Consider the following 26,510-nt stretch of genomic DNA (forward strand, 5'->3'; position numbering starts at 1 on the left):
TCTGAGCGAGACGGGATGTTCAAGCGGATATCAGGGCATCTCACACTTTTCGCCCCAATTCAGAAACTTGCACCCCACATCAGCCCTCTGTCTTGGCAGGGCAGGGCCTGGGTTTGACCTCCCTTCACCACCAGCACCATGGAACTTTTCCCTAAGAAGCTAACTTTAGTTAATACGTACACAGGGCTCAGAAGCATTCTTACCTTTTCCAAGGGCTTAAAATATAACAGCCATGGTTTTCTTGGGGTGACCATCAGCAGGCCTCTGACCACCCACCCAGGCCCGGGACCTGTTGTGATGGTCAGAGGACTCAGAAGGCTTCTGGAAATGTGTCAACAGCAATGCTGTGAGAAGTAAAAGAGCAGCCTTAGTCCACACCTCTGACCTGATCTGCCTTTCTCCGCGTTTCACACCAACATGCTCACGTGTGATGAAAGGCGATGAAGGAGGGAGTCGGTGGCAAAATTTTGCTATTGAGACCATCTTGGGTTGAACAGAGAAAGATGGGTCAGTGTGCATACAGACTTAGGCCCATAACAGAGAGAAAGAAACGAGATTTGACATTTGGTCATAGGGATATTTTGTACTTGGGTTAGATGTTTTTATAAGACATTTTATTCGTTCAGTCCTCATCATTACCTTATAAGAGGGATTCTTCCCGTTTTACATTTAAGGAAACTGAGGCCCAAAGTCCAGCCTGCAGTCTCGACTCCCCAAAGGTTACTTCCTGAAACAGACAGCCGCTCCCAGTTTTCACTGAAAAATATCAAACAACAAAAGAAAATATAGCCCAGACGTGATAACGCTGACCAGCTATTTAATTTGCTTTGCAGAAGGCAAATAATTAGTTTGAGCTCTTGCCGAGTTTCATGTGAACTGGGCTGGTGGGGTGGGGAGATTTCCCCTTATATCTACTATTATAGCAAAGCCCATAATTGGATCTAATTCCTGCAGCTGCCATGAGGGAGCAGGATGGCAGCGTGGCATCTGGGAGGCAACAGAGGCCTGGAGCGCAGGGCGGAATGTGCCAGGGTGCAGCTGAGAAACCCAGGGCGCAGGGCAGACCCCCGCCCTCAAGGGACACGAAGGCCAGCGTCCAGCCAGTGGGGACAGTGTCAGGAGAGTGTGGCCCCCGGCAGCCCCACCTAGGAAGGGCGAGCATCGCTCTGAGTTCCTGCAGCAGCAGAACCTCCTGTATCTTTGTTCTCTCTCTCCACGGCTTGTAAGTATTAGCCTGATGTTGTTTACTTCTTTTCCCAATCTCTCCAAGGAATATGATTCACACGTTTTCAGATTTATTTGAACAAAATGCAATAAATATGCTGCTTCAATTTTAACTGCTGGCCTGTAGCCAGGGTTTTTAATGAATCTGGCCAGTGCTACTGAAGTGTTCCAGGATCTCCGGGGCTCTGGGCACTGAGATTACGCACACTCGTGCGCACACACAGGCACACAGACACGCACCTCCCCACCTCCTGTTCCCTGGAGGGCCAGTGACTCACAGTCAACTGCAGGTTTTTCAGAGCTGACTCTGGTTAAAATTAGCAGGAGCCCTTATTGTTCAAGGAGAAGAAGGATTCCTCCATCTCCTTTCCCGGCTGCGTGGAAATGTCATCTTTTCATTTTTTCCAGTCCCTCTGTTGGAATTGCTGTGCCCACCTCCGAAAGCTGTCCTCAGCAGCCTCTTTCTCTCCCTTTGTTTTCTCCCAAATGGTCACCAGACCAGGCCCAGCCTTTGGGGACTTCCACGTTCAAGTAACTGGACATGGGGGCTTCATGTGGGCATAAAGAGACTCTGAATGGATTTTCACCACAACCAGCCGGCACCCCGTGCTTTTGAGAGGAGGGAGAAAACAGGAAGAGACACACACAGGTCGTCCTGACTGTGGCACCTTTTCTCAGAAAGAGGACAATGAGAGATGCCCACAGCTGACCTGAGGCACCATCTCCCAGGCCCCACCCTCCAGTAAGTACTGCCAACAGGGTAAAACCGAGGAATCTGCAAAATGGGTCCCTCTTCTCGACCCGAGCCTCCTTCTGCAGGAAGATAGTAACCGGGACTCCCTCCAACCACAAGAACCCGGAACTCCAATGTTCGATGCCCATAGTGAACACGTAGGGCCGTTATGGGTTGGCATCTGGGAACTTCCTCCGAGGGAAGGGACCCTTGCAGGGAGGGCTGAATATAGGGCCTGGAGCATGGTTTCCCACGGGCAACAGAGGTGGCATCCGAGAGCTGTCTGCCAGGATGGTGGCCAGGTGCCGCCTTGATGCTGGTGGTCACTACCACCCCCTTCTTGCCAAGAAGAGACCCAAGTCTGATCTCTCCTGTTGTTCCCATTAGTGGTATCAGGTACCCCTGTTTGCTTTTCTTCTCTGGGAGTTACTATCAGAAACAAATTAGATTGTTCATCAGGGGTCGGCCAACCCCTGTCCTTCCTCAGCTCAATTCATCATATCCTCTCACGGGACCCTCGCAATCATTAGACAAACAAGCAAGGCCGTTTGGAAGTGAGGCACCTGGGCAGGCTAATTCCTGGCCGCCTTAGTGACTGGGAAAGAGAACCCGAGTCCTGAGGTCCAGGTTGGGAGAGCGTCACCAAAAACACCCAGCGTGACCCCTGGGAGCCTTTTCTTCAGAAGTGGAACCCATTCAGCCATCTTTCCAGCCCCGTTATTCTGTAATTCTGACATCAGGCTGCAGACTTTAGGTGATTCTTCCATAACGTCTTTTACTGTCGCCGTACTTTAGAATTAAAGACGCTTTTACAGGTACACACCTCCTTCTCTGTGTTTCACTTTCTTGCAATGGAATAATAAATAGCTCTGAATTCTGCCATGATTGCCCAAATCATCCACATTGCATCCTCTTACTTACAATATTCACAGAATTACAGTGTTTTTTATAGAGACTGGGAGAAACTCCCTCTTGTTCCCACCTCCAGCGGCAGGATTAGTGGTGTGTGTCTGAGTGAGGCAGGCTCGCCCGTGCCCTTCACAGGCACGGACCCAGATCCACTGAACACGTGCTGACCGACCACATGGCTTCTGGCCAGGTGGACACTGTTGAAAACGTGAGGAACGTAGGACACACACTCTGTTCTCAACTCTTTAACTACCTTATTGGGAAGTCGATACGTTTTCAACATACAAGAAACATGCAATAAAAATAATAGTGTGCAATAATAATTAGTAATAGCATGTCTGTTGGGAGCTAGGCATTTTGCTGGATACTTGATCGATCCTGACGGCACAAAGTCTCAGCAAATTCCATAAAGTATCTCTTTCTATTTCCGTTTTGCCGACAAGGAAGCTAAGGCTTAAATCTATTGATCTGCCTGAAGCCGAGCAGTGACTGAAAATGCATCTGACTGATTCCGTGAGTTTAATGTCATATCACCGCGTGTTACCTGCACACATAAGCCAGGTCTGCGGAGCTGTGTGCAGGTGGGAGCATCGGGATGCGGGCCTTCTGAGCGAGGGTGCTTGAGTTTATACTGCAAGGGGTATGGAGCAACTCGACCTGGGCGATGGAGACGGGGCACCAGGTCAGAGGTGAGAAGGAGGGGGTGGACTCCGGAAAGGAGATGTAGACAGAGCACCGGAGGACCCTGCTCCAACACCTGCATCTTCTTTACCAACAGGGAAGCCTTTGAGGAGCCGGCTCGGGGAGAGCTTCTGTTTGCCCAAACCTGGACCCTGGTACCTTTACTGGATGGCCAGCAAGCTAATTCCTGGCTGGACAGAGGGCTGCCCTCAGGTCATTTTGGTTATTTTTAGAACAGTGCTTATAGAAACAAACACATTCCACTGGTTATATAATCAGATAATCAAGGCTGGTCAAATAGCGTTTTACTTGGAAAGTGCAATGATTTCTAGTTTTGAGAATTACAGTCAGGGAGTTTTTTAAACCTTTTCTAAAGTCCTGCGTTTGCTTTGATGGCGTTTCTTGGCCACGCGTCTGCTCTCGGGACCCTGGTGGCAGCTTCCTGTCCTTTCTTAGGAAAGCTCAAGTCTCAGGTTCGCGTCCAGCATGGAAGTTCTCTCTCGTCTTGGATCACGGCGATTTCCCGAGTTGTAGCCTCGTTGCACATTTAGTCAGAACGATTTTTTTCAACATGTTCGGTGACTTTGTAACCCACATCAGGCCATTAGTTTGTCTGCAGGGCCAACTAGACAAAATTAAGGCCCCAGCCCTCTGCTGGCAAGAGTTCTTTCGAAGCCCTGGCCTAACCTCTCGCCCTTTGTGTCCAGACAGGAAGGGGGCCGTCTGTATTCCTAACAGTCCTGGGAATGGGAGACAAGGAGACCTCAACCCAGAGAGACTTGGGTTCAAAGTCCTGCTCACATTTAGTTGTTGTGAGAGCATGAATGTGTTTCTTAACATCTCTGAACCTCGTTTTCTTCACATATACAATATGCTTAATACTGTCGTCCTCACGGGGTTGTGGGGAGCTTTGGATTAAAAGGGGCGTATGGAATTGTGGGATCTTCAACCAAGGACAGCTCATTGGTCCTGAATTAACCAAAGGGACGTCATTAAAAAGTGGCCTCCCCTGGCAGGCAGCTGTAAGGCATTCCCTCCTGAGTCGTCGTTACCTTGAGGTCCCCGCAGCCCTGGACACATGACAGAAACACCCAGGCGAGCCTGGACCTGACTGGTTCCCAAGCCTTTGCCTGTCCAGGGGCTGCTGCATCTTGTTTGGTGTATCCGATGGGAATTAGATCTCTGCTACCTTCTCAGCAGTACAGGTGCTCCCACGTTTGGCTCTTAGCTCTTTCTTTATGATGGCAGGGGCATTCCTTCCTGGTTAAGATGCAGAATCAAAAGCAATTAGCGACCTTAAAGAAACTCAGGACAGAAAGAAGTGACTTGCCCAAAGCACAGAGCTACAGATTCGTGAGCCTGGGAATGCCACGTCCTGACACTCTGTGCCCCACCTCCTCCTGCAGGATCTTAAACCACAAGTCACCCATGAAGTCACCCCCGTCTGGAGTTGCCTCTGCCCAGCATGACCCTAATTCAGCAGTCCTCAACCTGTGGGTCGTGACCCCTTTGGGGGTCGAACGACCCTTTCACAGGGTCGCCTAAGATATGTGGTTTCTGATGGTCTTAGGGACCCAGACACCGCCTTCTGTCCATCTCCAGGCGGGTCGCTCACATGCAGACACGCCCACATGCAGACACGCCCACATGCAACTGGAGGAACTGTATTAAAGGGCCGCAGCATGAGGAAGGTTGAGAACCACTGCGCTAAGTGAATCACTGCGCCAGTAGAAAACATTCCAGACAACATCAGTGCAATATGGCTTCTTCCCTATTAGCTGTCATCCATGGGTGTGGGTTGTTTCTGTGTCGAACTCGTCCCAGTGTTCACTGTTCCTGCTCTTTGGTGGTCAGGATCCTTTTCCTATGGCTTGTCTTTAGTTAGGGTTAGTTTTTATACTCATTCTTGCCCACTCGTGTGGTTCACCAATGGCTTTTTTACCAGGGTCTCCCCAAGGCCCTCTTCATTATAGATGCTCACTAGGCGTTTGTTGAATGAACAAACGGATACATGAAGAAATGCATGAATACGCCCAGCACACATCGACGCCTTGCTGGACTCGCTTCAGTTTACAAATTAAACAAGCCGTGGAATTTCAGTTTACTAAAGTAATTTAGTTTGGGGCTTGTATGCCAACGAATAGAACTGCCTGGACCGTTTTTTTTAACAAGTTGTTACGATGCCGGGATTTAAAGCTGTCATACACCTGCTTCTTCAGGAAGGTGGCCGCATGCCTCCGCCCGGCCACCTCTGTTCTCCTGATTAACTCCCTGCATGGCTTCTGTCTGCATAGCCGTCCTCTTGTACGACTCAAATATTCACTGTCATCAGTGTGGTTCAGTTATTTCCTCTTCTCTCCCCAAACCCCCCGTGATCTTCCCTGTGTTCTAAGCTTGTTCACTCACATGAGGTTGAGCACCAGGAGGAGATTTTGTATGGAGAATGAAGTCCTCCAAAACAAGGTCAAACACCCAGCTCACAAAGACAGGAAGAAAAAGGGAGAACCTCTGCAGGTGTGTGCAAACCCTTGTGTCGAACACACATTCAGTGGGGACTTACCTTCCTGGAAACGTTACTCTCTGAAAGCTCTCCTTTCCCACGCCCTTTAAACAGTGAGCTGTCCGGGGAACAAAACAAGATTGCATTTACAGAAGTACGGTTTGAACACGGCTTCAGGTGTCTCTGTGGCAAGAGCCGTGACTTACTCATCAGCTTCGCCATAGTGCTTCCAGGGACCTTCTGATGTGGAACCTCCCAGTGAAGGTGGAGGCAGGGAAAGGAAATAGGAAGTGAGGCAAATGGGATTGTGGACCTCGGGGCACACTGGTTAACCGTTCGGGGTCAAAGGGTCAGTTTCTACCCTTGACTTAAAAGCATCTTCTCTTCCCTTGGCCACCTTCTCGGAAACCCCCTGGGAGCAGCGTTCATTCCTCTGATCTGCGTTGTACACACTGAGAACCAACCACTCCTCTCCACGTCTGGGTGTTGGGGTGTCTACGTGGAAGTCCTCCATGACTCCCCGTTACCCACACGTAAAATCCAAAGTGCTGGCATTCCTGCCATCCTGACCCAGGGCCCTGGCCTCTGTGACCCTTCACCCGCCCACCCCGAAACTCTTGCAGCCGCACAGAAGCCTTGCCTTTCCGCAAACACGCTGTTCTGTTTTATGCTCTGAAGTTGGGCACCTGCTGCTCCCTTGGAATTCCTCCCCTGTCCTGTCAGCCAATACTTCCCCAAGAGACCCAGTCAAGGGTCACCTCCTCCGGGAAGTCCTTCCTGACCCAGCAGAGAAGTCACTCACTCCCCTGAGTATTGGCTCTTATGCCTGAATCTGTTGTCCTTATCACACAGTATTAAAAACTACTACTTCCATGTTTGCCTCCGGCACGCTAGGATAGAGATTTATCTTTGTATCCCCACGTGGAAGCCTGGGGAATAGGTACTGTTATTAATTTTATTATTGATAATGTTATTATTTAAGCACAGAGAGGTTAAATAAGTGCCCCAGGTTCAGACAACCAGTGGTTTATAGAACTATAGTAGGAACACGGGGGATGTCAGCTCAGCTCACATTTTTCACCACTTTGAAATGCCACTCTTCCTTAAACAGCATCATTTTGGTTACCTCGTTACTTTTACATAAATTCTTATTCCTAATCAATCATATCAATTGTGTGTGTTTGTATACGAGTTATACAGTTAACAAATTCCATTGTAAACTATTGTTCTAGAATATTGGCTGGTTAAAATCTCCCCAGGGAGCCCTGGCCAGTTTGGCTCAGCGGTTGGAGCGTCGGCCTGCAGTACAGAGAGACCCGGGTTCGGTTCCTGCTAAGGGCACCTACCTCGGTTGCAGTTTGTCCCCGGCCCTGGTTGGTCGTGCGGGTGGCAGCCACTCGATGTGTCCCTTCACGTCGATGTTTCTCTCTCTCTCTTCCTCTCTCTCCCTCCCGCTCTATCTGAACAAAAAAATGGAAAAATGTCCTCGGGTGAGGATAAAAAATAAATAAATAAATAATAAAAAAATAAAATCTCCCCAGGGAGGCTGTAGCATGGCCCCAGGTGCAGTGGAAGGGAATGTGGGTGGTGTTTTCAGCTCAGGGGAGATTGTTATTTTTATTTAAATGTCTTGTTCCTGCATCTTGTTTCTTTAGCTAAATATTTCAGTACCCAAAGACTGGACTATTTCTTATATTTTAAGGGTCCCCCAAAGGAACTGGAGTTGCTGTGTTCACAGTGGGCACTGAAACTTTTGCTGAGTAAATTAACACAAGAACGAAACTGCTTTCTGATTGCCAGCCACCAACAGTGTACCGAGAACGCAGCATCGAGCTGAACAGTCGAGAGCTGACAAACTTCCTAACTACGCCCCCAGCAATCAGGGAGTCAGTCGTTAGTTGGGAGGTCATTAGTTGGGAGTGATCACTCGCAGGCAACCTGACCTCTCATCTCCAGCCTCAGTCAAGCCTCTGGTAGCCTCCATCCCCATCACCTTGTAAATAGCCAATGTTTCCTGTACACATTCCTGTGGCCGGCTTGTTCTGAGCACATTCTCTGTGCCAGCCACTGTGCTAAGCATTGTACAGGTATTATCTCACTTAATCCCCGTATAGCCTTCTAAAGTAGGCGATTTATTAAACCTTTTTTTTTTTTTTAATAAGGAAATGGAAGCTTTGAGAGGTTAAATAACTAGAACAAGGTCAAATACCTAGGTAAGCGACAGAGCTGGGATTTAAACGAGGGCCTTCTGGCTCCAGATTCATGGACTTAAAACTCCTTTTTTAAAAAAAAGTACTACAGTCTCCGTTGTTGGCTAATATATTTGGATTTGGATTTTCTCTTACACAGAATGTGTCTGCCTCCGTGTCATTGTTTTACTTTCCTCTTTTTAAATTCCTGCCTTTTAAAATAAAGACTAAGCCATGTTACAGATATTTTAAAATCTGAACTAGCATCTTATCCTCATGATCCTCGATACTTTGAAGCTGCTTCTCCTGAAATGCTTATTCCATTTTTTAAAGAGCATTCTGCCTGGTCTTTGCAACTCCCATTTCTTGGCCCTCCAAATGAAATCCAGGGTGCAGAAGCCCTTACTCGTTATCTGTCTCAAGACCAGGCCATCAGTAACCTGGTTGGCTCCCTATGAATCTCTGAATCAGAAGCAATAATCTCTCTGCCAGTTCCAAACCTCTTCTGATCTCAAGCCCCGCCAGGGGCTCTGGATCCCTATTGTCCACTTCTGGACATTTTCCTTCACTCTTCTTTGGGTGACTGAGAGATGTCCTCCGATGCCCTAACTATTAAAAGACTCCCCTTTTACCTTAAATCACATTCTCTATCTTGCTGCATGTAATGGCACATTGTCTGTTAGCTAGTTTGTGTGCCAGGCAGTGTTTGGAAGCGACAAGCATTATCCAAACCAGACTTATTTGAGACCACTTTGGGGTTTGGCGACAGTGAAATTTTCTTCCAGGATTAAAAAAAAAGAGAAAAAAAAAATGGTGCAGCTGGTGTGGCTCAGTAGCTGAGCTTCGACCCATGCACCAAGAGGTCGCCGGTTCGATTTCCCATCAGGGCACATGCCCAGGTTGTGGGCCAAATCCCCAGTGGGAGGCATGCAAGAAGTGGCCAATCGATGTTCTCTCTCATCGATGTTTCTATCTCTCTGTCCCTTTCCCTTCCTCTCTCTTTAAAAATTAATAAAAGAAACAATTTTTTTTTAATGCACGACGTCCCATTTCTTGAACAGAGGCTCGCATCATCAACCAAGTAGAAAGAAATGTTGAGATACATTTAACCTCATTAGTTGCAGCAAGACTGGCTCTCCCCAATCCATCAGAGTTGAGCTACATTAGTGAAACTCAACTATTTCCAAATCTCATTTACATAATGGATGAGATGTGAAATGAGCCCAATGCAAGGGGAGCCGCCCGGAGGCACTAAAGTTTATCACAATATGTAAGAGTTCTTTTAGATCATTGCATTAAATTTCCACTAACAAGATAACAAATTAATTGTCTGTGTTACTGTACTAGCCCAACATCTATTGAGGGGAGAGTATCCATGAGGAAGGCAGCTGGGGTTTTGAAGACTGTGGGAGGGGAGGGATGAGATGAATGCTCCTTGGCTCTCTTCTGCCCCTTTAAGAAACCCTAGGCACCTCTGTAATCTGATGGTGGACCTGGACTTTATTAGTGAGGTAGGCGAGGATGAGTAAATCAACTGTATCAGACAAGCCTCAGGACATCTAGAAATTGATCATTCTGCCGAAATAAGCACTCTGTGTTTATTAGCTGGGAGTTCATCACTATCACTACTCCTCATCCAATTCCTAAGAGATTTCAAAGCCATCATCATGGTATTAGCTCGTCTGACTGAACTACTAGAGATAAAGATTAGGAGATCTATCTAATGATGGGTCTGAGTTTCTGTGATTTTTTTTTTTCTATTGCAAAGAAGTGAGCTTTCCTAGCACACATTCTGTGTCTATAGGTGGATGCCCGCAAACAGGTACAATTGCTTGCGTGCCAGCTTCAAATCGCGGAACAAAGTAGTTGGTTTGAAAGAAGGACATCCAATGAAGCTCTTTTTGTTTTGTTTTTTTTATAATTTTTTTCTTTGTATTGATTTTAGAGAGAAGAAGATAGAGGGAGAGATGGAAACATCGATGAGAGAGAACATCAATTGGCCGACTCCTGCATGCCCCGCACTGGGGATTGGGCCCACAACCTGGGCACGTGCCCTGACCAGGAATCAAACTGGCAGCTTCTTGGTGCATGGGTTAACGCTCAACCACTGAGCCACACTGGCCGGGCTGAAACTCTTAAATTAACTCAACTTTCCCATATATAAAGAAATGACTAGTGCTCCCTGGCCAGTTTGGCTCAGCGGTTAGAGCGTCAGCCTGCGGTCCGGAGAGACCCGGGTTCGGTTCCCGCTAAGGGCATGTACCTCGGTTGCAGTTTGTCCCCGGCCCTGGTTGGTCGTGCGGGTGGCAGCCACTCGATGTGTCTCTTCACGTCGATGTTTCTCTCTCTCCCTTCCTCTCTCTCCCTCCCACTCTATCTGTATAAAAAATGGAAAAATATCCTCGGGTGAGGAAAAAAAAAAAAAAAAGAAATGACTAGTAAACAGGGGGACGTAAGCTAAGTTGACTTCTGTAGTTACACAATGTGCCTAAACTGCACTGAGAAGAATAGTTGGATTTCGTAACCGTATTTATCATCCCAACATCCATATATGGCCAGCCTCCCACAGATGTGTTCATGAGAGATGAGTATATACTGGACTGATCTGTCACCAACCAGTAAATACGCATTTATCTATTTCCACATATATTTATAGACACACACGCACTTAAGTTCCTGATATCAAGCTCTTTTCTCAGTGTGGCATCTAAATAAGCAGTAATCAAAATGCAAATAAGGTGACCCAGTTAGCATCCAGATCCGGATTACCGTGCAGATGTGCTCTGTGCCTCTGCTCCAAAGGTAAAAAGGAAGACAGTATAAAAGATGCTCCTATTAACCAGCATTGCCTACCAGTCCTTCCTCTTGGGGAGAATCTAGGGAAGACTCTTCCAGAGTCAGTGGTCTTAGAGCTTGGACCAGAGCTCTAGCTTTTGGCTTGGTTTGTTTTTAAGCTGCACTGTGTGTGTGGAGTGACGACTGTGCACCAGGAGAGCAAGAAGACTGTTTCTGCGAAGTCAGAATGTAACCCTTGGAACACAGGGCTCACATGCTGGCCTGAGACAGTCCCAGAATGGGGCCAGGGTCAGAGTCATGGTTCTGCCATCCACCCTATGTGACAGTAGGCAAAGCAAGTTACACCTTCTTTCTGGGGCTCAATGGCCAGGAAGAAATAGACTAACTCTGGACTGCCTTGATGCAACTTTCCTGAAGCTACTTTGTATTCATCTAGTGACGAAGCCTGGGAAATGCTTTCAATGCATTACAGTAGCAAATTCTGAAATTGCTTGTGAGCCAAGGATGGAAGAACAGCATCTTTGGTGCACTGTACTATTAAATTGGTTTTAATTACATGTATGCATTGTTTCTTTCCTTAATACCTTTTGAGAATCCCTTCTTTGTATTTTTCAGAGAACAGGTACCACTCTATTGTCTCTACTTTTTTTTTAAGCACAAGAGCGGTTACATCAGCACTCTGTTTGGTTCCATCTGTTTGTCCTTTGTCCTTCTGTGGTGTGTGAGAATGTGTGTTTGTGTGTAGAAATTAACTTGGGCAGATAAGGGTTCTAACATGAGCTTACAAGTATCTATGAATTTTAAACTGTATATAAAATGTGTTCTCTGTGTATATACGCATGCATTCTTTTTTTTCCTAAGAAGAGGTTCTGATGTCTGAGATGCAGAGAGATTAAAAAACCTCTTACTCAGTATGTCTGCTCTTTGTGGTTTTGATATCTGATATATTTCCATTCTGGATTATATCATTAGGCACTTCTGGAAAACGCCTTTCATCTGCCATGAGCTTTTCAGTATAGGATCAGGAGAGACTTATTTCTGCATCATTAGAAGTTACTGCATTTTTTTCATGTAAATCTCTGTGGACTTCCAATGGGCAGAAATATTATCTTCTCAGCCCATTTCTGCACTTCTGAATTGAGAGAGGCAAGACCTAATCAGATTGTTTAGTGGCTTTTCTGAAAGCTTAAAATGAGAATGTAGAGCCCTGACCAGGAGGAACTGAAGCTCGGTGAGATTCCAAGTTGGGGTTCAAGTTCATCCAGCTAATGTGAGGCAGAGACTGCAATAACTCAGTGTCTCGGGACTCCAGTCTTTGAACTTTCACATTATTTGTCTTTGATACAGTGTATTACCTATCAATACTCACTGAATAATTTGTGTTAGCCTTATTCTAGGAAGATATAATAAAGGAATATAAAGTCTCTGTATCCTAAGGAATTTACATCTCGTAAGGGAGACACAGGACTGCAACATATTAAATAAGTTTAAAATGAGACAGTTAGTACTAAGACAGTACAGTGCTAAGAAATAATAATAGTTAGCACAATTGAGTTCTTACTATATCTAGGCACCACAGTAAGTGCTTTTATATTAGTTTTGTATTGCTGCTATAACAAATTTCCCCAAACGGACTGGCTTAAACAACACAAATGTATTATTTTGTTGTTGTCGTTTGTGTTTAAGGTGTAACAGTGTCGTTTGTTCAATATTAGATTAAATCTCAACTGAATATCCAAAAATCAACTGTATTCCTATATACCAACACTAATTTTTTAAAGGACCACTTATGGTAACAACAAAAACATAAGGGACCTAAAAACAAATCTAATAAAAAAATCTTGAAAACTGTAACATTTTGCAGGAAGTCATTAGAAAGGATTATAGCAAAGTGGAGCTACACGGCCTTCGTGGGGAGAAAGGCTTGCGGTTGTTAAAAATGACAACACTCTCCAAACCGATCGATAGATTCAGTGCAATTTCAATTAAAATCTAAATTTTTTTCAAGATGGTGAACATTGCAATATTGATTTTGCTATTTTAAAACTGTAAACCTACTTTGCAGTGATTCTTTTATGCCTAAGATGCATTTTTTAAGAGCCAGATATAAAAGATTAAACCTTTGCAGGACTAGAAGAAAATATAAGTGGCTATTTTAACTCAGAATGAATGATTTTTTTCTTTATTCATTTTTAGAGAGAGAGAAAGGAAGAGGGAGGGAGCTAGAAACATCGATGAGAGAGAACATTGATTGGTCACCTCCTGCATGCTCCCCCCCGGGGACTTGGCCCACAACCTGGGCACATGCCCTGACCAAGAATTGAACCAGCGCCCTCCTGGTGCGTGGGTTGACACTCAACCACCGAGCCACACTGGCTGGCGAATGATTTTTAATTTTTTTTTTTCCCAAAATCTTTATTGTTGGATGTAAAATGTATTACAGATGTTCCACATTTTTCCCCCATTGACCCCCTCCTCCCCACTCCCGCCCCCCTCCCACCTTTTCCCACACTATTGTCTGTGTCCATTGGTTATGCATATAAGTTCTTTGGTTTATTTCTTCTCACCCCCCCCCCCAACCCCTTTCCCTTTGAGGTTTGTCAGTCTAGCAATGAATTTGTGCTTCTTAATCCCTTCACCTTTTTCACCCATTCCCCCAACCCCCTTCCCAACTGGCAACCAACAAAATGTTCTCTGTATCTATGAGAATGTTTCTGTTCTTCCTGTTCATTTTGTTTGTAGATTCCATTGTTGATAGATATGTATTCATTGCCATTTTGTTTGTTCATACATTTTATCTTTTTCTTCAAAAAGACCCTTCATCATTTCATATACTAACGGTTTGGAAGTGATGAACTCCTTTAACTTTTTCTTGTCTGGGAAAGTTTTTATATGTCCATCGATTCTAAATGACAGCTTTGCAGGATAGAGTATGATTTTTAATTTTAAACCAACATATTATTTTGCAGTATTGGAGGCCTGAAATTCAAACTGGCTCTCAGGGAGCAGAAATCAAAATATCAACAGGGCTGCATTCCTTTCTGGAAACTGTAGGAAAGGATTTCTCCATCTTCTAGAGACCATGTGCCTTCCTAACTCCTGTCTTCTGCTTCATCCTCAAAGTCAGCAGCAAAACGCCTTTCTTACCCTGCTCCCATCGCCGGCCTCTCTCTGATTCGTCTGCCTCTTTTCACTTCAGCAGACTCTTTTGATTACATTTTGACCACCTGGTAATCACGAACACTGTCCTATGTTAAGGTCAGCCGATTGGCAGCATTCATGCTGTTGGCATCCTTAATTCTCCCTTGCCATTTTACGTAACATAGTCGCAGGCTGTAGGAGTTAGGATATAGACACCTTTGGGGGGAAGAGGTGTGTGGAGGGCAGGGACATTATTTTTCTGTTTAGCAGAATATATAAACTCTAATCCTCACAACAGCCCCATTTAACAGATGAGTAAACTGGGGCATGGAAAGGTTGCATACTTGCCCCAAATCACACAGCTAGTAAAACGGGTAGTTTTACTCTAGAGAACGTATTCTTCACCTCTCCTTTATACTATACTGAAAAGGAGGTTTAGCATAGAGGACCATGTGTGCACTGAAGTCGTTAGGGCAGCTTCCCCGGAAGTTTTTGGACCTAGAACAATAGGTGTGTTCCATTTATCCATTCATTCATCCAACGCTTTTAAAATCTGGTATCTATCAAGCCAAGTGTTAGGAAGTCCGAAGAAAGCAAGACATGGTTCTTGACCTCTGGAATCTTGCAGTTACCCACAAAACGCAGGAAATGCATAGATGACTATACAACATTAACTCCTATTGCAGAAGTGTGTGCCAGATGATATGACAAGTGGGAGAGAATTGACATGTGTCAACTCTACCTGACAATTAGATGTGAGTTTATTTTCCCCAACTGCCTTTTCAAGCATACCCCTCAGTATTGGTCTTTAGGACTCGCCCCAAGCCCTATTGTCTCATTTGCACGAAGAAGACCCCAGTCCTAGTAGGTCCTTCCTCCACCTTCAGCTACTGAATTCTACCCATTGTTCAAGACTGGGATTTCTGTACCTCTGTCTGTCTCCTAAGTGTGTGGTTGGTCCCAAGAGTGCATTCATGTTCCCCATGCCCGGTGGTGCCTGGCACTTGCAGGTTCTTATCAAATGTTGAGTTAATAAATGGAAGACCACAGCCCTGGCAAGTTTGGCTCAGTGGTTGGAGCGTCAGCCCATGGACCAGAAGGTCACAGGTTCAATTCCCAGTCAAGGGCACGTATCTGAGTTGCAGGTTTGATCCTCAGCCCCCGTCGGGGTTGTGCAGGAGGCAACCAATCGATGTGTCTCTCACATTGATGTTTCTCTCTCTCTCCTTCCTTCCCTCCCTTCTGCTCTCTCTAAAATCAATGGAAAAATATCCTCAGGTGAGAATTAAAGAAAAATAGAAATAAATAAATGGCATACCACAAGACCGCCTCAGACCCCACTGAGATCTTGTTTTCCTCCAAGTGTTTGAAGGACTCATTTGGCCCCGTCTCATTTAGTTTATCAACTTTGTAAGCCTTTCTGTCTTATTCCACTTTTCCTCTTCTAAACCTCCCCTGCAAAGACAGCAATCACATCTTCCAAGTTTTGGTAGTCAACACTCAAATAATTGTTGATTTTTAAGTGATTGATTCTAGGCTCACTGAGTAGTATTTTACTTGCGAATGACCTTGCCTGAATTTCACCTCTCAAGGTCCTGGAATGAAGTAAAACTCATCGGACACAAAATGCCTATTGATATTGCCATGACCTGTGATCCAGCAGGTGGTTCACAGTCCGCAGGACCTGGCTCAAGGGGATGGTGGGGCTGAAATCTAGTCTGTGCTCCTCTCTCCAAACCATAAGCAGGAGGGAAGTATTTGCACATGGGAAGCCCAGCCTTTTTCTAACTTTTACAGTGATGCCCTCTGTTTGCTAAGCTCTGTGCCCTTGCTTCCTTAGATGCCTTTTTCTAATTCACCCAGAGCTACTATATGGGTAGTGGAGGCTCTACCTTCTGATGATTAAAGACGTGCTTTCTGATCTTTGGTGCCCTTAAAATAAGTTACAGCTACCTTATGCTACACAGAAATGATCAGCATGTAATTCCTAGAAAACAAGGACTTCAACTGTTTTGACTGGTGCCATGTCCCTGGTATGGTAAGTGTTCAAAAAATATTTGTTGCATTAAGGAAGAGTAGGATGCAATGAAAATAATACTTTTATTGACTTTGACACAAAATTATTCTATCCCCAATCCTAAGGGTATATTGGCTTGATTTACTTTCTTCTGTAACATATACCCCTCATATTGCCATGTGTGATACTTATTTGCAAACCAAAAGGAGTAATGAAAAATCTGAAAAGACAAGTAGGATAGGAGAAGGGAAATTATTATAGAAATTTTAGAAGCAGTTTCCTCTGTGAAAAATGTTATTTGCTGCTTTACCCAAAAGTCAGTGTGTTACAGGAAAGGAAAGAACTTCGAGTTGGGTCAGAGGCACGGATTTCAGCACACACGTGCTGTGGGAGCTTGGGCAGACCACCTAGTCCTCTGTGCCTCGGTTTCCTTATTTGTGAATTTGGACTTTTCACCATCTGCCTCTTGTTATCCACAGGGAGGTCATAAGGGGCAGATAGCATAATGCAAGTCCAAGTTCTTTGCAAGATTAAAAGCCACTGACCAACCGCTCAGTAGAGCATGCCTCCCAGACCATGCTGAGTCTTCCATGCTGACACGTGAAGGGGGCCAGGGGGTGACAGCAGGGACCGGTCACCCCAGAGGTGTCACCGCTCCTACTGTGCCTGCCTAGAAACATCTGTGTTTGTATATCTTACCATTAAAAAATTACTTAAGCCCTGGCCGGTTTGGCTCAGCGGTTAGGGTGTCAGCCTGCAGTCTGGAGAGACCCGGGTTCGGTTCCCACTAAGGGCACGTACCTCTGTTGCAGTTGGTCCCCGGTCCCGGTTGGGTCATGCGGGGGGCAACCACTCAATGTGTCCCTTTCATGTCAATGTTTCTCTCTCTCCCTCCCACTCTATCTGAACAAAATATGGAAAAATGTCCTCGGGTGAGGATAAAAAAAAAAATTAAGGTGTTCAACAGCCTATATTAATCATTTAGTATGTTCCAGATACACACTGTCTACAGTGGATATTACAGAATGAATTACAGATGATCTCATCAGCCCCTTTATTTGAAAGAAAGGATGAGATGAGGACCCAACTAGTTCTTACCTCTTCTTAAGAGCTATGGAATTTTAAATAAATTATGTGACCTCCCTGAACCTCCATTTTTTTCATCAGGAAAAGGGGAGTAAGTATTAGTCACCCCACAAAGGTGTATTTGTTTGCTTGTTTTCCCATAGAGAAAATGAGATAAAGGAGATAAGTAGCTTTATAATTACTCTAATGTGAGGCTGTTTTTTATTATCCAAGGTCATAGAGCTTATTAAAGGGATCCTGGGAAAAGCTATCCCCATAGAGCCTGCTTTTCCTCTGTGACCCCTGTGACCTTGAGCAACCTGGAGAAGAGGTAATTGAACAGCAACTACTACTTGGGAGGAAACAGAATCAAAATATCGAAGCTATTGACTCACCCTGGAGGCAGTAAACAGTGCTTGGGTTTCTGACCTTTTCCCATCCTGGGGCAGTCAATAACCTGGCCGAGAGATGCGGCGCCTGCCACTGATTCTGATTTGGGAGTACTTTAACCTTGAACCGAGCTCCGAGTAACCAAGGCAACAGGAAGTCAGCTTCTGCGTTGGAGGAGTGGGGATCCATAAATCAAGTCCCTAATGCAAACACGGTGTGCAGGTAGAGGTTTGAGGGGATAAGTGGTCTCTGAGAAATTACCTTTGAAAATGAGTGACTGTCCTTCCACAGGCGGCAGCACAGTTTCAAAGACTTGGAACAAAATGTATCAATAGAGGTCAACAGGTTATAACAGAATGTTTTCCTATAGGCTGCACTTTTTTTTTTTTTTTCCCTCTTGGCTCTGTCTTTAATTATGAACAGATGTTGGACCCGCAAAGTTATTAGCATTGTTATTTCTTTCTCTAAAGACGTGCTGGTGTCCAAACAAGCAAACCGCAGTACACTGTGTCCTGCACTGGGGCCTGGGGACACTCTGAGCACCTCTACCGCGGGCATAGTGACCCCTTCCCAGATGAAAGCCCTTTCGTCTCGAGAACTTGCTTCTGAACAGTTTCTCATTCACCTGGTCATTGGGGGGCCCCGTCATGAAGCGTGAGTGGCCACCTAGAATACAGGGGAACACAGACTTCCCAGGGCCAGCCTGCCCGATGCTCGCTCCCAAGAAGTCACCCATCCCAGTCTCCTGAGACTTCCGCGCTCAGACAAATTTTGTGGATTGCAAGTTCTGTTAGGTGAGCCTTTGTCTAAAACATATCCAGTATGCCTGGCCTTGTATACTGTATTCTTGGAATGTTTCCATAATCCTTTCAAAGCCCAATAATGTCTGAAAAAACGTCAGGGCTTTTTTTTTTTTTTTTTTCTCAATTTGTTTTCAAATTCATGGGATTGGCAGCTAGCAAACAGTACAATAATAGAAAACCCTAAATTATCCAGGGTTTTCAAGACAGCTCAATAGTGACAATCTGAATTACAGAGTGTTTTAAGTGTCATTTTATTACTTTTAACGTATTCTGTAACATAAACACTTGAGTAGCAAAGTATGCCCAATAGAGATATGATCGGATCAACTTTAATGAAATGATGTGGACTGAGACTAATTTGGATTGTGAACATTTGCATGAAAATGGGTACAACTAAAATGACTTGAAATCCGTTTGTTCCCAAGTGAGAGCTAAATACCCACCTGCTAATCCTGATTATGGCTCATTCTCTGAGCATGTCATAATTTGAGCAAAGAATTACTTGCCCAACCTGTGTCCACAGGTACCAAGTTGACATATTAGTGAGTTTTCCCAAAGGAGCTGTTGTCCAACCGCCCTCTGGTTGCTTAGGGTGGATGAGGTCTGCTGTGAGAAGCACACACGCGTCCCTGTGACGGGAGCCCACACAGCCGTGGTCCAGCACAGTGTGGACGTGGGGACTTCTTATCCTGGCTGGTTTGGCTCAGTGGTGAGAGCGCTGGCCCACAAACCAGAGAGGCCCGGGTTCGGTTCCCGCCAAGGACACATACCTCGGTTGCAGTTTGTCCCCGGTCCTGGTTGGGATTATGTGGGTGGCAACCACTCGATGTGTCTCTCTCACGTTGCTGTTTCTCTCTTTCTCTTCCCCCCTCTCTCCCTCCTGCTCTATCTGAGGATAAATGCAAAAAGGTCCTTGGGTTAGCAGCCAGTTTTTCAATTACATCAAACCGCCCCGATGCCCATGTTCTGGTACAGGCATCTAGATTTTTCCCAAAGTATGTTTATTTCTCATCGGCACGAAAGTGTATACATGCTTGTGGTTCTAGAGATTAACCCTGAAACGGGCTAAGGAGCACAAAGTAAAACTCCAGCTTCCTCACCAGTCTTGCCTGTGCTTTCTGTGCTCGGCACAACCGCTGTTCGCTGTTTGGATGCCTCTCCTCGTGGATGGTTCCGTGTGCATGCTACATGTTCACATGTGTCTACGCGCCGGTCCCTGGCACGCCTGGGTGTGTTCGACACGGACAGCCTGCACACCTCTGCTGCATTTCCTGATTCCTGAACGGTTGCTCCTTGCCATCTTTCTATCATAGAGTTTTAGGTTTGCCTGCGTTCTCTGTCAAAATGCATGAACTGTAAAATCAGAAAAAGCCTAAATGGTGTTGTTATTCTCAGGATCTGACGCGGGAGGTTCAGAGACCAGGCTGTAGAATGGGGGAAGGGAGGAGAAGGGGAAGGAAAATGTCAGTGTGGACTTGCTTCGGCAGGTGCCTAAGAAAGTGCCTTTTCCAGGTGTGGGCAGGTGTTAGAAAGTGGACCGCTGGAACCGGACGATCTGGCTGCTGGGAAACTTCCATCTTGATAGTAAGAGCTGTAGGAGTTTAGTCAGTCCTCTCTTGACCTCTCAGGAACCCACTGCCCTCGTCTGTAAAATTAGGAAAGTAGTAACCTCCAGACTGTGTGCTTCCCCGGGCTGTCACTAGGCCCGAGGAAGCCTGTCTCACTGTGGCGGTGAGATAATGTTACTCTGGGAGGGGGCTGTATCACTCAGGTTGGTTGGGAGGGACAAAAAGATTCAAGGGCCACCGTGATGAGGCCCCGCGTGGTGTTGCTGCCTGTGGTATAGAGCCTGCAAGTGAACAAACTTGGAATAGACTTTCTGTTCTGCACACTGTTTGACGTGGATGCAGAACCCCATGCCTCTGGGCTTACGCTGGGATGAGTTGGGGAGTCATGTTTTTGCAGCTGGGTTGTGGAAGGTGCTCAGAAATCCTGGGTCACATCGGGGAAGAGAATGGACACTTTGCTGGCTGGTTTCAGTTGGGCCTGAGGAAGCAGCGGGTTATAACAGTGGGAGTCGCAACAACAGGAATAATGACCAGGGAAACACTCACGAAGCGTGGATGGTGTGCCAGACGCTGGTCTGAGTGCTTTCTGGAGGCTGCCTGCTGGGTGCTCCCAGCCACCCCTACGAGAGGGTCCCACCCCATTTGTGCAGCTAAGGAAGCTCACGGCCTGGAGAGGTTAAGTAACTAGCTCGTGATCACACAGCTGGAAAGTACAAAAGCCTGGATTCGAGCCCAGGAAACAAGGTTCCAGAATAGATCTCAGGATTTGTCATGTAGTAAATTTCCAGGCCCTTCCAGAGCTACCTCATGAGAGCCTTCCCAGGCTTTTCAGCATCATAAAGACATGACTTATGATGCTTGTCATGACCAGACCCTCAGAGGCCCCCAAGGTAGCTCTCACGTGGCCCATTGACTCCTGTCACACACAAGTCCCCACAGTGCCCTTTCTGCCGCCAGAAGGCTGGTCCCTCATCTGGATCATCTTCCTTTCTCCATCACATGCCTTCCCCTCGTCCTTGCTGCTCTGACGTGAGCTCAGGAAAGCCTCACTTTCCCCCACTTGGACCCCTACCTCCTTAGCACCCCCAGCACCAAGGACGAATGGCACACAAGCCTGCCTATACTTGTCGCCCAGGTTTTCCTTCTCTGGTCTTGTCTCGAGACCCCAGCTGCACGGGAGGGGTAGCCTCACTAGGGCGGGATCCCCTTCTCCTCCTCATGCTGCACACAGCACATGGCACAGCCTCTGGAGAGACGGCCTTCTCAGTCCTCGGAAGGCAACAGCGAGCCCGATGGAGCACTATATGCTTCATTAGGCCGGTGCCCCGATGCCGCTTCCAGGCAGCCCACCTGGAGTGTCATCACCACGAACTTCAGCCACAAAGCCCTAACCAGTCATGCTTTACATTCTACAGGGTTATTCTTGCACGAGAAGGAGGTCAGATCATTTGACAGTTTCCTCAGATCACCTTCAGCTTTTATGTTGTTTGCCTTCCTGTTCCTTCAAAGTAACTGAAGGCTTTGGGGTTCGTGTTTTTCAGGGATGCCAAGTCCCCACTTAAAAGTGGACCAGACGGTAACGCTTAGTAAGAACGAGGGCTCCGCGTCCACCATGATGACCAGGAAGAAGCCAGCTGTGGTGGACAGTGTTGCCATCCCTCCCACCCCCGTGCTGTCTCTGCTCGCTGCATCTGCAGCGACCTCGGACGCAGGTGAGCCCTTTTCAGATGCTCTGGGTTCACCCCGGTGAAGGTGGGCGTGGAGAAGACCTCCCGGGAACGAGCTGTTGGATACAGGTAAGAGTTCTGTGCTGAGCCAGCCTCCCCTGGACACAGAAGGTGAGCTGCTGCAGCACGGGATCTGGGTCTTTTCAGTGGGAGGAGGTCTGGGAAGGAAGGAGGTCAGCTTGAAACCTGGACGCACAGTCCCCTTGAAGAAGCTTTCCAGTTTATTCCAACACATGTTCTGGAAGCAGCAAATAATGATAACAGTATGAATTACTCTTTGTCGAGCTTTAGTAATCACGACTGTCAGCATGCAGGGCCTTATATATGTTATCTCCTGTAACTCATAAAAAACTCTGTGGAATAAAGACTGTGTCTTCATTTCAGAAGAGGAAGCTAAGAGTAACAGAGCTAGCCCCAGGAAGCTGTGGGCTGTCAGGATGCCAGCCCAGGTCCTAGCCCATGCTCCTGACCACTGCACGGCACCGCCTGTCTTGCTCCCCAGGTTGGGAGACAGTAACCATGGTTTCCCTGAGGCCTTGATTCTTTCTACCCTCATGATATCCTGAGTCCCCCAGACTATTCCTTATTCAAACACCTCAGACACCCCAGATGCTCTGCCTTCCTCTGTTCCCCACTTGACACCTCACCAGACTCCACACCAGCCCCCACTTCGCCACATGCATCCGACTGCCAGAAGGTAGGCCTTGGACTTGGCTTACCACCTTTCTCTGGGGACAGGCTCACTCCATGCCGCTTTGCATCCCACAGAGCTTCGCGGCCCCGCCAGTCTCACCTCGTCCAAAGGCCTGTAGCTCTGTTGCTGCTCCAGGCATTCAGCTCCCACGTAGGAAATGTTACCCATTTAACCCCTTCCCCCTCCTGGCAGAGTTGTACACACCTCGGAAGTAGAACCCATGGTTCAGGTTCGTGCTATCTTCGCGGCACACAGAATGATGACCCATTTCATAAACGTTTGTTGAATGAATGCATTGGTAAAGGATAAACATGTTGCAGTGTTTAGAAATGCCTGTTGTGATGAGAAGCCCAGGAAGAAACTGATGACTGATTTTTCACGCCAAACTCATCTAATTCAGCAGGTAGCTTTATTATTTTCATTTTTATTTTTTTTGAGTGGAGAACTCAGCTTGTCATACCTGTCTCCTTTGTGGAAATTATTAGTAACTGAAAATGAGTCCAATTGATACAACAGAAAAAAAAAATATTTGGAAGGAAACTTCCTGACGTGAGTTCGGCAACAGACGGATGTCTGCATAGTTAAATGAACGCGGGGAATGCTGTGTGACACCTAATTTCTTTGCGGAACTCCTCAGAGCCTGTAATTGACCAGTGTTCCTTGTGAGGCTCCGGGTGGGAGAGTCACGGAACAGCAGAATTTCACAATCGCATCTCACCACAAAACCCATTTTTCTGCAAATAGCTCTTAAATAGCTCTTAGCCTCTCTTTGGAAATGGTGTTCTCCCCAGCCATTTGGGAAATCTTGCTCTGACGGCACGGGATCATCTCTCAGATATGATCCTAAATCTTCACATCTTTCACATGCTCGATGTGAAATGAAAAGCGTTTTGGTGGAAATGTCAGGTAAATAATGCCAGCGAGGAGTACAAGAAGGGGTCAGAGGAAGGAAGGTCACCGGGGGATGGGGAAGCAGTTACCCCTGAGACGTGCTGGACTTCGGCCCTTGCAGGGCGACATGCAGGCAGAGGGGGCAGTAGGACAGAATCCTGGAAGTCAGAACTGGTGTCGTGCCTGGAAATCAGGGAGGTCCTCCCTCGGCCGGAGCGAGCGATTTGGGCCACGGTCTGCACTACCCACCCAGAAAATTGCTTATTCAACCTTGTCGGTTAAGCTCCGGAGACCTCCCTTTATAGATTTAGAAATTAGCCGGCATGTTTCTGCCTTTGCTTGCCAAACACAGATATTTCCCAGGGGCACCAGGCAGACAGGTGGTCCCCGGTTTTCTTCCCCCTGAACTCTTTTCATTCAGTATGAGAGAGTGCATTCTTGGGATCCCAGCCTTCCATGGACTTGCTTCCTCTATTTGCATTCCGTAATTTACAAATACGCCAAACGGGCATAGAAACAGGTGGGAGTTAAACTTTTAAACCTGCCTCTCTGGTAATCAGAGCTGAGCTAAAGCTCCCCTGTTTCAGGATGCAGGAATGGGCTGTTTATTTTGGGCAGTGCTAAATAGAGACCCTCATGAGAATTTCACAGATTTGGGCCATTTCCAGGTCCCAGGATGCTGAACAGAACTTCTAGGGGAAAACAAGCCAGAGATCAACCCCAGGTGCTGGCAACCAGGCCTTCCTGAGATTCTGCTCCCCACAGATACACTGCTGCTTCCCACACACCAGAGAGAGTTAGGGTCCCGTAGGTGGGGCTCGTGTTCAGTGTTTGGTTTCACATGTGATTCAGAGCAATCTCTGCAGTTTGCAATTGCATGAGGTCATGCCATTGGACTGGAACCCAGTTTCTTGATTTACCACCTGGTTTCCCCTGGAATCCCACGTCTGTCATTGGCTCAGTGATAGCAAAGGCAGGTTGCTTTCTCCCTGACTGTGGGCTCCTGCTTCTTATAGAGAACAGTGAGTGAAACTCATCATGATAGGGTGGGTAGCCTTGACGATGTCCAGCACGTAGTAGGCAGGTAATACATCATTTCTGGGGTTGATTCCAAACAATTGGGTGCTTGTGCCTTAGTCATATACATTTCTGATGAGACAACTCGTGTTTTGTTTTTTTAGAGTCCCCTTACTCATCCTTCACGACAAGCAAGTAATTTAGAATTACTTCCGGCTGTGTAACGGAAACCCACTTATTTTTCCACAGCTCTTCATTTCTACAGAATGGTTTCCCAGACAAATGCAAAGGGAAATAAAAGAAAGAGCAATAAAACCAAGTGGCTTATAAAGCGAAATTAACTTAAGAAATCATTAATTGATATTTTAAAACTACTGAAATAATGGACTTAATTAGAAAATGTCTTTCATTGAAAAACAACGGGTGCTAGTTTCTAGTCCAGTGCCTGGCACATAGTAGTTGCTCAGTAAATCATCACTGAGTGACATCAACGTTTGCGAGTCAGTGCTGCGTGCTGCTCCGGCACCTGGCGTGGTGGGCAACATCTGAGCAAAGCATGCCCGACCTTGGAACTGCTTAACAATCAGATGGAAAACATGTGGCAGACAGGAGGAGGCTGTTGGTCAATACTTGCCAAATAATTAGTCAGTTTATGGTTCCACCAGTACTTTTTCAAACAGGTGATCTTTGGAAAAAGGAAAAAAGAAAAAAAGAACATTTCCCTTTTTGTTATATAAACATTACAATGTAGGAGAAGTGAAGGCGGGTGAGAGGTTTAAATACGTCCTCTCTGGCGATGTGTGCGTGCGTGCACGCTGTGTTCAAGGCAGTTCTTTCGCTTCTCGGAGCCTGGGAGGCGTGCTGATTATGAAGTGATTGATTTGGAGGAGGAGGCAGGAGAGGGTGGCCAAACTGAGAACACGTGCGTTTGTGAGCTACTGGGAGGAGGGGATGGCGGTGGCTACCACTGATCTCAGGCAGGTCAGCCTTCGTGATCCAACTGCTCGATAGCCATTGATCAGCCACAGTCCCCTGGCACAAGGAAGGTCTGATTCAAGGGAGCGGTGCATCGTTATTGCGAGTAATTAGGGCTAATGCCGTAGAAGCTTCAATAAAGTTTGCTCAGAGTGCTGCATAATGTAAAATAACTTCCGTTGCATAGTCCCAATCATAATTTCCTAGCCGTATCAGGTGCTCCAAACCTGAATGGGTCAGGCTAGTTTTTCTGATCCACATATTGAACTTACTTTTCAGGGAGGTCATGCAATGTGTAGAGAGTTCATGATTTTCCTACTGAAACATGCCCCCACCTTTGTATTTAAGATGAGACTGTACTACTAATTAGATTACAAATTCTATAGGAGCTCAATAAAATACCTAGGAAACATCATCTCTGGTTCTGCACCTGAAAGTCTAGTGTAGGAATGATGAAAACAAGCCGACATATCCTTCTTGTTTTCTTCTCTTCTCTATTCTATTCTCTCTCTCTCTCTTTCTCTTTCTCACTCTGTCTTTCACACACACACATAAACTGATGGCCTCACATCTTAAATCCAAGGAGAAAAAAAGACATGTATCAGGGTCACCATCGTCACCTGCTTGAGGTGTAGCCCAATTCAAAATGCCGGTGGAAGACGGTGCTGGGTTTGTATCTGTTTTGCATCAAGGCTAATCCATTATTCTCTCAAACTATTGGGTCTGCCTTATTTAAAACTACCAGAGCCAATGAGTAAGTGAAACGATTTAAATTTCACACGTCTAGCCCTGGCCAGTGTGGCTCAGTTAGTGGCGCACCATCCCATGCACTGAAAGGGTGCTGGTTCGGTTCCCGGTGAGGGCACATGCCCTGGTTACAGGCTCGATCCCCAGTGGAGGGCACTCAGGAGGCGGCCCATGTCACATCTGTGTCTCTTCTTTCTCTCCCCCTCCTTCTTCTCTCTTAAACAAACAAACAAACAATACAAACTTAAAAAACTATTTCACAAGTCTATTAAATTTTTAGACATTTTGCTTCTGAAGGCAGAGATATATACATTAGGTAAATTATTTTGTTGTTAACCAAACTGTCAGCCCAATCAGAACTGACTGATGCCTGTAATCAAGATACAAAACTTGAAGCTTGGAAAATTACCTTTAAAAAGAAAACAATGGATTCTTAATTCTAA

At 46.3% G+C, this 26,510-nt stretch overlaps 1 protein-coding gene across 1 annotated transcript in view; it reads left to right on the forward strand.

The window, feature by feature from the left end:
* Window positions 1-26,510, forward strand: part of SETBP1 (SET binding protein 1) — a 354,570-nt gene that overhangs the window by 308,982 nt on the left and 19,078 nt on the right. The window contains exon 5 of the mRNA XM_036245217.1: window positions 21,558-21,728. Within this exon, the coding sequence (XP_036101110.1) occupies window positions 21,558-21,728 (171 nt within the window). The remainder of the gene's footprint in view (window positions 1-21,557; window positions 21,729-26,510) is intronic.

This window comes from Molossus molossus, unplaced genomic scaffold (assembly GCF_014108415.1).
Source record: "Molossus molossus isolate mMolMol1 unplaced genomic scaffold, mMolMol1.p scaffold_m16_p_6, whole genome shotgun sequence".
NCBI classification, from domain to species: domain Eukaryota; kingdom Metazoa; phylum Chordata; class Mammalia; order Chiroptera; family Molossidae; genus Molossus; species Molossus molossus.